This window comes from Artibeus jamaicensis, unplaced genomic scaffold (assembly GCF_021234435.1).
Source record: "Artibeus jamaicensis isolate MK-2021 breed Jamaican fruit bat unplaced genomic scaffold, CSHL_Jam_final contig_3176, whole genome shotgun sequence".
NCBI classification, from domain to species: Eukaryota; Metazoa; Chordata; class Mammalia; order Chiroptera; family Phyllostomidae; genus Artibeus; species Artibeus jamaicensis.
The window spans coordinates 5,964,116-5,979,043 of record NW_026521740.1 but is presented as its reverse complement, the minus strand read 5'-3'; the positions used below and the strand labels follow the sequence as shown (position 1 = coordinate 5,979,043).

At 35.4% G+C, this 14,928-nt stretch overlaps 1 protein-coding gene across 3 annotated transcripts in view; it reads right to left on the bottom strand.

The window, feature by feature from the left end:
- The window catches only part of STXBP5 (syntaxin binding protein 5), a 125,113-nt gene that overhangs the window by 33,609 nt on the left and 76,576 nt on the right, over positions 1 to 14,928 (bottom strand). For all 3 annotated transcript variants that reach the window (XM_037156812.2, XM_037156813.2, XM_037156814.2), the window contains exons 11-18: positions 13,182 to 13,254; positions 10,491 to 10,638; positions 10,206 to 10,273; positions 9,900 to 9,940; positions 8,749 to 8,969; positions 8,072 to 8,250; positions 4,016 to 4,141; positions 2,290 to 2,441 (exon numbers count right to left, since the gene is read on the bottom strand). In XM_037156812.2, coding sequence (XP_037012707.2) covers positions 2,290 to 2,441; positions 4,016 to 4,141; positions 8,072 to 8,250; positions 8,749 to 8,969; positions 9,900 to 9,940; positions 10,206 to 10,273; positions 10,491 to 10,638; positions 13,182 to 13,254 — 1,008 coding nt within the window. The remainder of the gene's footprint in view (positions 1 to 2,289; positions 2,442 to 4,015; positions 4,142 to 8,071; positions 8,251 to 8,748; positions 8,970 to 9,899; positions 9,941 to 10,205; positions 10,274 to 10,490; positions 10,639 to 13,181; positions 13,255 to 14,928) is intronic.

The window sequence follows — 14,928 nt, the reverse complement described above, 5'->3', positions numbered from 1 at the left end:
AAATTCTCTACTAAAAATAACAGTTTGACAGTATTTGGGCTACACTTCAAGAATACATTTTAAAACATATGCTTTAGTAAGACTCATTTTTGCACCAATGCAATTAAAGAATTTTAGTGCTGCCTTGGCTGGTATGGCTCAGTGGATTGAGCGCAGGCCTGTGAACTGAAGGGTCACCAGTTCACAGTCAGGGCACATGCCTGGGTTGCAGGCTAGGTTCCCAGGAGGGGGCATGCGAGAGGTCACCAGTCCCCATATCTCTCACACATCTGTGTTTCCCCTTCTCTCCCCTTCTCTCTCCCTTCCCCTCTAAATAAATAAATAAATAAATAAATAAATAAATAAATACGATAAAAAAAATAAGATAAAATGACACATATAGTTCATTTAAAAAATTTTAGTGCCAATTACTCTACGTTTAATTTTATTTGAAATATAAATAATTATAGTTTCAAATGAAGACAAAAATATTCTTAATGTTAAGGCACATTTTAAAATAACTCATTTAATTTAAAATATAACTCAATATTATCAAAGTGAGCACAGTCATAATACAAAAATATCTTAAACTGATCAAGAAAAACTGATGTTTCAGTGTAGGATTAGGACTTACTCTTCAATACAAAATGAATCAAATAATAATATGAATAAAACAGGGTTTGTACAGAGTAAAGTAGAATGCTGTAAAATTTAAGAAAAATATTTTTTAAATTACATTGCAAAATTGGTCTTTATCCTTGGATAAATTTAGGTATTTAGTTTCTAGCAATTTTTTGTAAACTACAATGAGGTATCGAGGAGAAAAGAAATTAATTTTAGGAATTAAAAAAAGTATAAGGTTTGAGATGAAATTGTTAAAAAGTATTTGTCTGCCCCCCAAAATTTCTTCTCTGTCGTGACAATATTCTAACTTTCTAACCCTAAATATTAATTTCTTTAATTTATAAAGAAACTAGACTGGGTTACAAACACTGCAATAGCTGTTTTCCTATATATGTTATGAGATGAATTTAGGTAATGAGTATATTATTGCAGATGATGTTCTAATAAGCTTTTAAAGAAATAAGTGAGAAAAGAAACAATGATTTTACAGACAAAAAACAAACATGGCATGATTTTACTAACATGGAAGAAATAACTTACTTAAAAAAGAAGAACGGAGTTTTTTCACAGATTCAGAATATAAGCTAGTAAAGCCGCACATGCAAGAAGTCACAATCAGCGTACCTTAGTGAAGCAATGAAAAGGGAAGGAGAGAAAAGCAGACAAAGATACTAGAATGGTATGGCTGGGACAGTTTCTGCTGAAGACAACGAGTGACAAAATAATTACACATACAAAAAAAATAAATGGGGGAAAATTCAACCAACAAGATAGTAACACCATCACCTTTTTCTTCTCTCAGGAACTGTGACACAGGTGGTATTAGCCAATAATCTCCAGAGAGCAGCTGAGAAAATAATCTCAGACAGAACTTGAGTTCAGGGGGACTGAGTTTACAGACCAGAGCTGCCCAGTGTGCCAGTGTCCACCGCCATTCTGCAAATGGGTTCAGTCAGCCCAAGACGGGGTTCCCCTCAACCCCTGGCTCTGCAGGGCAGACTGGAGCCTGCAGGCCTGTTACTGCTGGAGGCCTCTTTACTTTAGGCCTCTGTGCCCGAGATCCAGCGCGATTTTCCGTGTGAGCCAGGAGGTTAAAGGGGGGAAAAGGTGAGTGCTGGTAGAGACAGCTAAGTATACATGTGTTCATGAGGTATCAGTATTAAAACATTTAAAATGAACACTAATCACTTAGCAAACACAAAAGAATTCTATGAAAAGAATGGATCTGGGTTTGCACTGAATCAGGCTATGTGAGAACACTGAATTTTCACAGAATTGAAATTCACTTTTGCATCTACTTTTGCACATGGAAAATGATTCTTTTTAAATTAAATCACTAAAAAATTGATTGTGGTCTCACAACACTGAACAAAAAGAGGGACAAAACTTTGAAGCAAACTTTTGTTCTACAGTGAAGCAAATTTCCTTGTCATGATTTAGATAAAGAAATTTGATTTGTATTCTTTCCCAATGTTAAATAAAATCCTAGAGTATTAAAAACAAAAGCAAAATCTAATAATAATACAAAACAAAACAAAAAAAGAAGCTCAAACATTTCCCTAGTTTTTGACAGTTCATGTATCAGACTAAATCACACAAGCTATTTACCTATCTGAAGTACTTACATTCACAGAAGCAACTAAGCATTTACGGAAATCTTATAACTCGGGATTTTTCTCTTTTTACCTCCAGAAGGCTGTCGAGATTTCCGAGGAGACCTGGGTTCCCTCCGATAAGGGTCATTGGAGCCATACAGTTCAACAGTGCCCAGGTTGAGGAGGACTGCTTTCTGGAGGTAGTCAACCATCGCAATGCCATTACAATTGCCAAAAACTACCCTGGAATAGGAAAGAGAAAATATTTTAGCACAGATAATAATTACAAGATAGTGTAGTCTGTAACAGACTAAAAGAGAAGCATGATAGGTCTTAGAGAAAATTCCTCTCTGAACAAAAAACTATCACAGACATAAAAATATAGGTTACATATGGCATGTCATGGAACTGTGTAGATTTTTTGCAGACATTAATGATTACAATCAATATCATTTAAAAAATCTGACATAGGATTTGCGATTTGATCAGAGGCACAACTCCCTAGGCTAAGCAACATCTAATTCTGAGACTCTCAGGGGAAGGTATTCCCTTCCACTGGGACGGCGGGGGACTGTATCTTCAAGACAGTTTTGGTCAAGTATGAATGAATAAACTTTATTCCTTTAAGATCCCTTAAGCAAGGAGTAGAAATCTGAAATGTACAGAGGGGCTATATAAATAAGTGAAACAGGCAGGTAAGGGCAATGGTGACCTGCACAGTGCACAACACAGCTAAAGAGGGAAAATGCCAACTTGGTTCCTGCTGACTTTTGCCAACGAGAACAGAGACGCAGTTCAGATAATTCAATTTTTCAAGTGAAAACTCTAAATATGGATTTTCACATCAAATAATCTTGGCAACTGGTTCAAATTTAAAAAGCACACAAAACAAAATACAACTGTGAGCCAAATGAGGCCTGTGATGAACTGACTTGCAATTTCCTTGGAAACTTCCTATGTTTTCTTTTTCTTATTCCGTTTGTTTCCTTTATGGCTGTGGGCAGTAAAATATTAAAAAGAAGAAGGTCCGCGTCCTGACACTGTGGGACAGCACATAAACGACATGAAAGAAAACAATCTGAGTCCACAGGCGGTCTTAGTTGGGTGCTCGACTGCAGTAGGCAGAGAAGGTGGTAACAGCCACAGGAGAAGCAGCGGATGAGTGAGTCCCCAGGCCAGACGAGGAAGGAGAGAGACAGCAGCCCACACAAGAGAAACAGCTCTGGAATCAACAGTTAGCATGTGGTTTCTCTATAACACAATGCTGATTTTAAAACAACATAAACATCATAATAAAAGTATGTACAATTAACACTATATACTTGAAGGCATGAATTAATAAGTGTACCTGTACTGCAGATGAATAATTCCTTAAACTATTACTATGTTTGTGCAATCTACTATGTTTGTACAAGTTAACTGTGAATCAGAAAGAACAAATTATACAGCTATGGTAGACCACGTATAGATTGAGCTTAGCACACAGTCTTCCAGGATGACATTGTTAGATGCCCATTTACCTGTTTATAATAGGAAATTATTGCTGAAAGTGTATCCAGGAAAGGATATAGTGGCTTTAAACCTTTATGTCAAATAACTCACTGGTCTGTGAGTCATCTGACTTAATACCAGGATGCAAAATAATCATGCACAGAATAACTATTTGGAACAGAATTATGTTCAAATAAACACTAAATCTGATCTGAAAGTAAAGTTACATAACTTCTGAAATGATACTATAATCATTCCTATTTTCAAAAATAAAAAAATGGATGAGATACTAAGAGGAGACTGAGAAACACGTAAGTTACACTTACAGTCCGTACGAGGAGTTGACTGCCAGACTGGTTATCTGCTGTGGCGGCTCTCCACCTACCCACACCAACTGAATGACCAGTTCTGTCTGATAGCCTGGCGACTGTTTGAGCGGTGAATTTTTAACTCTGTAATAAAGGGAAACATGTTACTTTTTATATCTTATTAGCCTATGTAATTACGGAATCATGCATAAATAACTATAAAAAATAACTTTGTATATGAAATTGTACTACATATTTTAAAAAGTAAAAAAATCAGAATCCTATTCTCTAGAAGCATTTAATCTAGACACCAAATGTGTACATGAGTTAAAAAAAAAAAGAAATCAGCCCTAGTTGGTGTTACTCAGTGGATTGAGCGCAGGCCTGCAAACCAACAACCACGGTTCGATTCCCAGTCAGGGCACATGCTTGGGTTGCAGGTTGCAGGCCAGTTCCCAGCAGGGGATGTACAAGAGGCAACTACACACTGGTATTTCTCTCCCCCTCTCCTTCCCTTCCACTCTAAAGATAAATAAAATCTTTAAAAAAATAAGAGATTGTGTAATAAACTCCACATGTAGAATGGAGGGAGGGGAGGCCAGGGAGACGTGGGCAGGAAGGGCGGTGGGGGGAGGACAGGGAGGGCTGGGGAGAAGAAGGGGTAGACGCAGTCCCGGCATTAAGAAGAAGAAAAACAATGCAAGTTACAAAAGCGCACTTCAAACTTAAAAACATGGTTTAACTAAATAAAAACTGGCCAAAATCATAAGTTAAAGAATGAGGGAACAATGAAAAAATTATTTTTGTGTGACTTTTTCTAAAAAACATATCTTATTTTAAGGTAAGAACATTTATTTAGGTTTTTTCTAATTATATTGTATTGACTATGCTATTGCAGTTGTCCTCACTTTTCCCCTCTGCTCCCCTTCTCCCAGCACCCCCACTCCCTCTGGCAGTCCCCACACTTCGTTCATGTCCATGTTTCATGTGTATAAGTTCTTTGGCTGCTCCATTTCCTATACTGTACTGTACACCCCCATGGCTAGTCTGTAACCACCTATTTGTACTTCTTAATCCCCAAGGTGAGAACATTTTGATTGCACAGACTCTCCAAAAACTGTGCTTATAAAACATATACAACAATCTTGAGGATTCTGTCTTAGAGTGACTATGTATGGAAAACAGCAGCCAGACCACTCAAAGTTGAATCTCCTGACACCAAATTCAAGGGTCAGAACCTTTTTGAGTCATTTAGTTGGTACTCCTAGTGAAGAGGACCATGACACCTGAGGTATCTGCTAGATCCACTCTGGAGAAGAAAGAGGTCAGTACGTTGTCCAAATTTCAGGGTAAACGTGAGTCACTAAGGGTACCCTGGTCCCGAGTCACAGTCACGTCTGCCAGGCAGTGCACTCAGACCTGTCCATACACTGGCTGAGGCAGAAGTTCTGGTCTTTCCTAGGGAAATACCCACTACTCAGCTCCATCTCAAGACACAGATATACCGAGTAGCATTCATCTCCACCTGGGACAGCCTCTGCTCACATAAAGCGCAAGCCCAAGCCTCTGAGTACATACACTATTCTTCCCCTGTATGAATTAGGTGAGGTTCAACGAAGTGTCCACTGTCCCTCTGGCTTATTCAATGTGCTCATTAGAATAGATTCTCAAGAACAGCAACAGCCACTCAGAAACATTTTAGAAGTACATATGACTATATTGGAACTTTTAAGACTTAAGTGATGAAGACACACAAAACTTACAGAATTATTTTACCTGGTATGAAGAAACTAAAAAAGCTTTTAAGCAAAAATAAGCCAGCCAAAACTGGTCACACGATCCACACTGATAAAAAGTTAGACACTGGATCAAGAAATGACAGAATACTAAGATTTAAAAAACACAGAATGGGGAGTGGGTAGTAGGTGTTATGTTTTACGTCTACAATGATTACATTCTAGTTATCATTCTATTGTTTGGGATATATGTAAATCAATTTGTTTAATTTTATAGACAAGGTTTGAACCTTTATAAAAAGTTCCTTAGTTTATACAAACATTTTTTAAATGTCAAAATAATGTTTGGAGGCTTTGTGGTTTCAAAACCATTTCTGTTTGGACAAATGTCCTGCAAAAACACAATGAAAATACTTAAGCAAAAACAAACATAAAACTTTATTGGCAAAAGGAATAGGGGAAACATTTGTTTTTAAAATGTTTCTTCAAAAAAAGAAATCAGTAAGGCACAAAGGCATTTTGTATAAAAAACAAAAAAAATTTCAGTCTTAGTGATGGTGACATCATTCGGTTATAGTTCTGATTTTTAGAAATGGGCTTAAAACAATGTGAAGTTAATAAGTAATTGTTTACCTGAAGATTAGTAAAAGAAAAAATGAAGTATAACTCAAATTGTGATGAAAAGTCACTAATGAATATGAATATATGCATTCTACACAAAAATCTCACCAAAGTATGCTACAAAAATAAACCTCTAAAAATTGTACTTTATACACTAATAAAAATTAAATTTAATAAAAATCTGGAAAAATAAACATTGGCATCAGGGTATTAATGGAAACTTTACAAATTTACGTTTAAAGTGAAGTAGTACTGAGTAAGTAACCAAAGGGAAGAGTATACAGTAGAACTCTGTATGTGCAAGTCTCATTCTAACCACACATGGGCCAGAACCATAACAAAAAGGAGGTGTGAGTGTGTACACAGGAGAGAACGACAGAGGGGGACAGAAGGAGAGAGGAAAGAAACCCGAGACCCTTCTGAGAAATGCAGTTGCCTAACTTCAGTGCCTGGGCTTTTTCATTAAGATCGGCTTCTCATCCTGTGGCATTTTGTACTGGGCAACTCTTTGCTGTCGGGCACTGCCCCGGGCACTGTAGGATGTTCAGCTCTGCCCCTGCCCACGGGCACCAGATGCCAGTAGCACCCTCATTTCCGCTGGTGTGACACTAATAATATCTCCAGATATTGCCAAATGGTTCCTGAGGAGGAAAATCATCCCCATTTGAAAACTACTGACATAGAATGCACAATCTCAAATTTACATAAACATATAAAATTTTTTTAAGTTACACTATACTTTAAAAATAATAGCAATATAAAAAAACCTGCCTTATTTTCTGGGTGAATGCATTTTTTATTATACAGACATTCTCCACAGCAACTGTTCAACTACTATCCACCAAGAGAAGAGATTCTAACAGATTTGCAAGCCAAGCAGTACAAAGCATAATTCTTTAACAAATGCAGATTTCCCTCTTACTACCCTCTCTACCTTGAATCTGCCACAGTTTGGCTTTTGTCCCCTGTCAACACTCTTGTAAAGGAATCTGTGACATTTTCCATAACCACTGTTCAGTTTATTACCTTAACTGTCTTCTCCATAAATATATAGTACTTTTAATCACACTCTTCATAGAACTATTGATTGATTTTTAACTCTTCCCTCATTGTTTTGTTTCTCTGACATATTTAAGGCCCACACCCTTGGATAAAATTAACTATTAAATAATATAAATTGGACAGAAAAAAGAAAACTTTATCCAATTTATTCCTATATGAAAGCAAAATGTATCCAAATTTGGAATGCTATAATAAAGGCATTTAAATAATGATACTGTGGTGCTAGAGAAGATCCAAAAAAAAAAAAAAAAGACAAGTAAATGATTACAAAACAACCAAATCTCAAAAGACTGAATAAACACAATTTTTAGAATGGTAGAAAGCAGTCTAAATATACATTTCATCCACACACAAATCCAGACTAAAAACGATCAGTGGTTTAGAAGATGGAGCTGTAGATACAGAAGAAAGATCCATGCTAGTTCACTGTTTAAGGATCAAATCTTCATACTTCAGGGATAAAATCACAGAACACAATCCTGTTCCTCTTGACGCCACAGAAATAGAAATTGGATCAATTAGAGCAAAACAGACAGAGCTGTTCTTATGCCATTTTACTCCATCATGGAAAAATGTTACCATAGCTTATTAAGACACACAACTTATCTAAATTAAAAGGTAATTTCCAAAACATCTGTACTGTTTACTAACTTACTTTAAACAAGGGACATTATCCCGAAGGCCATCGGAGGAACTGCTACTGGTGGAAGGATGAGACTGAGGAGGGATGGGCTGAGGATTGGCGCCCCCCACTGGTGTTGGCAGGGGCGGTGCCTGTTCACCCTCCGGGGACTCCACATCATTTATCTCATACAACAATCGAACTTCAAGCATCTGTTGGAAAAATAAGAGCTTCTTTACTCCCAATAAATACGATTCACTTCTTTGCAGTTTATACACACATGTATATGTTAGGGGAAAGAACATTTTTAAAGGTAAAAATTAGCAAGATTTCTAAAGATAAGGATTTAGACACACAAAAAAAGTCTGACTCAGCTTTTGAAAAACAATGTGTATGTGTGCAAGTACATACACACTCACACCCAAACACACATTACAGTTTTAGAATTTACGGCAGTTTGTTAATACCAAACTAGAGTATGCTCATATTCAGCTTAGCTTTGTTTAAAGGAAACAAAGTATTTAAGGATTCACATGTTCAGTAAGATATACATAAACACATGGCATTTTTCAAAACAAGATAAATGGCAATGTAAATGCTGAGGTGATTTAAAAAATTCTAGACAAAACTGGCTGCAAATAATCTTCTAAATAATTCAAAAATTTTAAAACATCAGAAATCTGACATTGAAACAACCACAAGACCATTACCGGAATGACTTCTGTAATAACTTCTTGTTTGCTGAATCTGTAAATAATGACATGAGCTGACACCCCAGCTATGCAGAGCATTCTACTCTCTGGACACCAGGAGATGATCTGAATGGCATAGGGATCTTCATCTACAATCTCTGTGTTCGGCTTGTCGTCTTTACTTCTTGACTTTTCAAATACTTTAGCTGTCTTTAGTTTATACAGTACTTGAAGAGTTACTAGATAAAAGATATATATTAGGTAATTTAATACAAAAGTACCAATATAAGGTAATATTTAATTATTAGGTATTAAATATTAGGTAATTTAATACAAAGTACCAATTTAAGGTAATATTTAATTGGTTATACTATGTAAGAAAATAGTCTACGTTTATTTGAACCGTATTTTTATTCCTAGGTCTACATTTTTCTGTTATACTTTTAGATAATGCAACCATTGTACTCAATGACCAAAAAAAAGTATACCCATTATTCACTGTATTCATTTAAAAAAGTCATCATCATGATGAATTTAGATAACCTGAAAAAATGAGTAATAAAAAATGTTGTAAAAATGAATAAAAATAATAAATGACATTTTCTTCCTAATATGATTTTCTAATATTTTCTCTATAGAAGACGACAATGCTATTTCATCCTCTAGAAGATGAAATATATCCTGCATTAACTGAATTCTGAGTGCCTGCTATGTATGTTTTACAAACATTAGCCATTCGAAGCATTCTTTCCTTTTTTGCCATTACATAACCACTATAAATATTTCAAGAAGACAATACAAATTTGGGGGTATATGTTTAGAACCAGGCATTAAAATTATACAAATTTTGTTGATTTGAAACATATGCCTGCTTCTCCCATTTCTGAATTAGGAAAAGAAGGTTTGAAGAAATTTTGAAGAAAAGATTTGAGTACTTCTATTGAGAAGTACCCATGAATAGCCTGAAGAATATCTTTAATCTATTAAAAATCCTAAATTCACATACTTGATTAACAGGTATTATATTTATGCCTCCAAATTTCAAACTGAAATTTTGGTGCAATTATTATAATGCAGGTTGGTGATGCAATTATTATAATACAGGCTATATAAAAGCAATTATCCTATAACATACAACATTAATTAATAATAGTACTCAAAATACTTACTTGCAGAAGCATCCCAGAACTTAACGGACCCATCAGCATGCCTATGAAAAGCAAATGAATTAAGACTGTTATTAAAAATGTTTACATTTTTAGTTTCTTTGAAGTATATTGTTATTTAAAAAGACAGTCACCAAAATAAGGAAAAAGATAAAATTTAGGGCAAATTATCAGTTTACAGACAACAATTTATTTCTTATTATGTTTCAGCATAAAGGAAAGCACTATCTGCCCAATTAATTAATGCTATGGAGTCTTAATTATATTTAGCTATTACTGATTAACTTGGTGAAACAGACTTTTACTTACCCTGTAATAATTATTTCTGGGTAACTCTGAGCACCCAAACCCCAATTACCTCCATTGATGGGCCATTCCTGAAAGAAAAGATTATGGTATAGAGCAACTTCCAAACATATCGTGCATCTTTATGTATATCTATGGCAAGAGCAAACAACGTACTTCACTTCCAAAAAGGATTTTTCCATCTATTTTCTCTAGGAAAGGATTCAGTGTTATCAAACACTTCACGGCGACAGATACAATATGTTGACGTGTTCACGTAACTTTAATAATCAGACTCGTGTTCAATACCTTTTTGCTGTAACCTTGCCGTTTCTGTCTGACTCCAACAGAGTAAAGTGCGGGAATGAGGTCCACAGGACAATCAGCAAAATACTCGCAGCATGTGACAGGGGACTCGTGTATACTCAAAGGGTAGGGGTTTTCAAATATAGGGTAGCTTTAACAGCAAGAAAAGAAAATAGTCATTAACGAATTATTACCTATAATTAGTGCAATGAAAACTTAAAATAATAGCTTTAGAGTATAGAAAGTTTTAGTTTAACTAAAAGTCAATATCCTTTGAAGGTCCACATTTTATCTAAATTTATATTTTAACTTACTATGTTCTTTCTACAGAATTTTTGAAGTTACCTACATCTAGCAGGTTTAATAAATTAACATGCATATATGTATAAAATGATGTCTTTTATAATGACAGTTGCTCAATTAGAATAGTAAACAGAAAAGATGCAGTTGGTACTACATACCATATATATACCACACACTGGAATAGTGATTTATATATAGTTAACTAATTTATTCTTGCACCAAACTTATGATGTAGGCATTTGACTGAAGAATGAAGACTTAGAGCAATGTGCCAAAGGCACGCCAACAGCAAGAAGCAGCACAATTTAAACTGTGCTGTGAACCATTAAGTCATAAGATTCTCAGTTAACAGATACCTCATTGTTTTACCAGTAGCGATAACACGAATTTTCAATTCTCCTTTTCCCCCAGTATGAGTGTAATGTGTATTGCAGTATTTGATCTATGAATGCTCTCTTGTTTCAGTGATAATCTAAATAAAATTCTATCTTAAGTATTTTCTATTTATAAAATTATATTAAAGCAAAAAAATGCTTTCAAAAACCATAAAATTAAAGTGAAATTCTAACTAAAATACAATGATATTTCTTTCCTGGTTTTAAAGCCCATGGAAATAAGAATGATCACTTAAAAATATCTAGAAAACCAGAAACCAGCTAAAAAAGTCTATTCAGTTCACACTTAGCTAACCTGAAAATAATCAGATGTATTGATCAGTCTACTACTGGCAATAATTAAAAACAGAAAAAAAATATCAGGAAAGTCCTTTCTAGATCTCCAAAATGAACTCCACTGTCCTCACTCCCTTCTCAGCCACACATAAAAGAACAGAAGACAAAACTCAAACAAACCAACAGGTGCATTAAAAAATGGCAGGCGATTTTCAGCTCTTTATAAACACACTATATAATCCTTAGTTCAATAATTCTACCATTATTACAGCAATACATTCACAGGTTACCTGTACGATACTCAGGTTACTCGTACAATAGGTTACACTCACACCAGGTTACACTCACAGGTTACTTGTACAATATTTTCTTTAACAAATATATCCCAGTATAGAACACATGTGAAAATACCACTTTTTAAACTTATCTAAATAAAAAAATAAAACCATATTAAGAATAAGTTATTCTAGGACAGTTATTTAGAAAATAATGTTTTAAATTCCTTTATTCCGCAATGATATTGTTACTACCCCCCCCCAAAAAAAACCCCAATTGATTATTATAGCCAGCAAGTAACTAAGTTGATGTGAATTTAGGAATGCCTTAAAATGAGAGAAATAATACACTTCACTTACACTTCAGCGTTTCCCAGTCTCAGTACTGTGTACATTTTGGATCAGATCATTCTTTGTGAGGGAGTAGGTACTGTGGATGGTTAGCAACATTTCTGTTCTCTACCACTAGATGGCAGGATCACCCCCCTCCCCTCAATAAAGTGTCTATGCAGAAAGCCAATTAGCTCTTGGAGGACAAAATTGCCCCCAGTTGAGAAATACTGAAGTACTGAATGGGTAAACTCCATGAAAAACAATGATTATCTCTCAAGAGATACAAATAGATGATACAATGTTCTTCTATTCAAAGAACTTATAACTAAACATAGTACCTATGTCAGAAAAAGCAGAATATGGAAAACACAAAAAGTTGAAAAAGTTATGGTGGGAATTACAGGTTAGATATGATACATCTGGTTAAGAGAGAATAGAAAAAAAATTAGGAGAAAAGGAAGGCTAATTTTGAAAGTTACACAGATTTTGGTAGCAAGCAGAGTGTTTCAGCTACTGGAAACTATGTTAGAAAGGCACGGAAGAGTGACATTTGTGTAACACCCAGCTCCGTTTTCTAGGGAATGGCACCTGCAAGAAGACAGTGAAAAACCAGGTTGGAGAGGTAGCCTGCATTCCAACCGTGTATGACAGCAAGCAGGCCAACGCACTTTTACATCAAACAAGATGGAACCACTGTGGTTTGAAGAGCAGAGTGACAAGACTGGTGCTGTGTGTCTCTCAAATCAACCTGGCGTGGCATCCGTGACACACTGCCACCAGCAGTGAGTACGGCTGCAGAAACCACGAGAGCTTATCTGGAGGTACACTGTGTGATGGAGTCAATGCTGCACATGGTGACTCAATGTCCCCCAGGGTACCCGAGCATTAGACTGAATCACGAAATCTCAGAAATCCAACAAATTTTGACTTAAAAAATAGAAACTCTGTATGATCAGCTACTAGAGAAATTTGGTAGGTAGAAATGTGCACCTGGAGTTATAAAAAGAGGCCAAGGTTATAGATATTAAATGTAGTGTTTTCAAAAATGAATGCTACAAAAATCTTTTTTTATCACATACTAAAACACTTGCTTGTCAAATTTTATTTCTTACCCATTTTGTGCAAGGTCTATAAGTACTAAATCCTTTTCTAGAAGAACAACTACAGCATATGGTTCCTGAAAATCTGGAATAAGAAAACAATACACAAATAGTTTTACATATGCAGAAAGAAAAATATTAAATAAATATTAAAGAAGGCAGCAAATTATATATATTTTGTGGGTTTTTATTTTGTTCCATTTTCTCACAAATTTAGAATCATCTTGTATTTAATGTAATTTAAGGTAGTATTTTCTAAATGCAATAAATCTGTATAATAACCTATACAAAATTATTTCAGTTTTGTAATAGTGAGCAAGACAAAAAGCCTGTGACTTCTATGGTATTGCAAATTAAAAGGCAGCACATGGCCAACAAACTCAAAATTTAAATCCAAATACACATAAGAACTCTCATTATTGGATATGTTAGAAACCCAGTGGAGTACTATTTTAATATTACATAGTGTTTATCTTGGATACTTTGTATGTGCCTGCTAACTATTAAATGCATTGCACCGTTACATCTCAACTAGCTTCAAATGAAGTAAAAAAGATCCAGATTTAAATTCCCCTAAATCTTATGCAAGCTGTGATGGTTAATTTTATGTGTCAACTTGTCTTCCCTGTGGTGCTCACTGGTTTGGTCAAACATTAGTCTAGATGTTGCTGTGAAACTATTTTATTTAGATGTGATTAACATGTACATCAGTAGACTCCAAGAAGATTATCCTCAATAATGTGGCTGGACCTCATCTAGTCAGTTGAAGGCCTGAACAAAAAAACAAAGCTTCCAGGAGAAAAACAAAACAATTCTGCCTTCAGACTCAAGACTGCAGCATTTGTGCTTTCCTGAATTCTCAGCCTGCAGGTCTGCTCTATAAATGTTAGACTTACCAGCTTCCACAATTACATGAACCAATACTCCAAATTCTCTGTCTGTATTTATACCTGTCTCCAATGCTTTGAGCTTTTCTGTAGAACCTTGACCAGTGTACTAGTATTTTACAGAATATTAAAATGTTTCTTTTCTATTTTAAAAAATATTTTATTGATTATGCTATTATGGTTGTCACATTCCCCCCCCTTAATTCCCCTCTGCCCCACACACTGCCTCCCACCTGCATTCCCCCCCTTTAGTTCATGTGCATGTGTCATACATATAAGTTCTTTGGCTTCTACATTTCCTATACTACTCTTATCCTCCCCCTGCCTATATTGTACCTACCATTTATGCTTCTTATTCCCTGTACCCTTTTCCCCATTCACCCCTCTCCCTCACCCCACTGATAACCCTCTACGTGATCTCCATTACTGTGATTCTGTTCCTGTTCTAGTTCTTTGCTTAGTTTGTTTCATTTTTTAGGTTTGGTTGTTGATAGTTGTGAGTTTGTCATTCTACTGTTCATATTTTGATCATCTTCTTTTATCTAAGTCCCTTCTTAAAGGAACTTAAATAAGTCCCGTTAACATTTCATATAATAAGGATTTGGTTATGATGAACTACTTTAACTTTGACCTTATCTGAGAAGTACTTGATCTGCCCTTCCATTCTAAATGACAGCTTTGCTGGATAGAGTAATCTTGGATGTAGGTCCTTGCCTTTCATGACTTTGAAGATTTCTTCTCAGCCCCTTCTTGCCTGTAAGGTTTTTTAAGAAATTAGCTGACAGTCTTATGGGAACTCCTTTGTAAGTAACTCTCTCCTTTTCTCTTGCTGCCATTAAGATCCTCTCCTTATCGTTAATCTTGGGTAATGC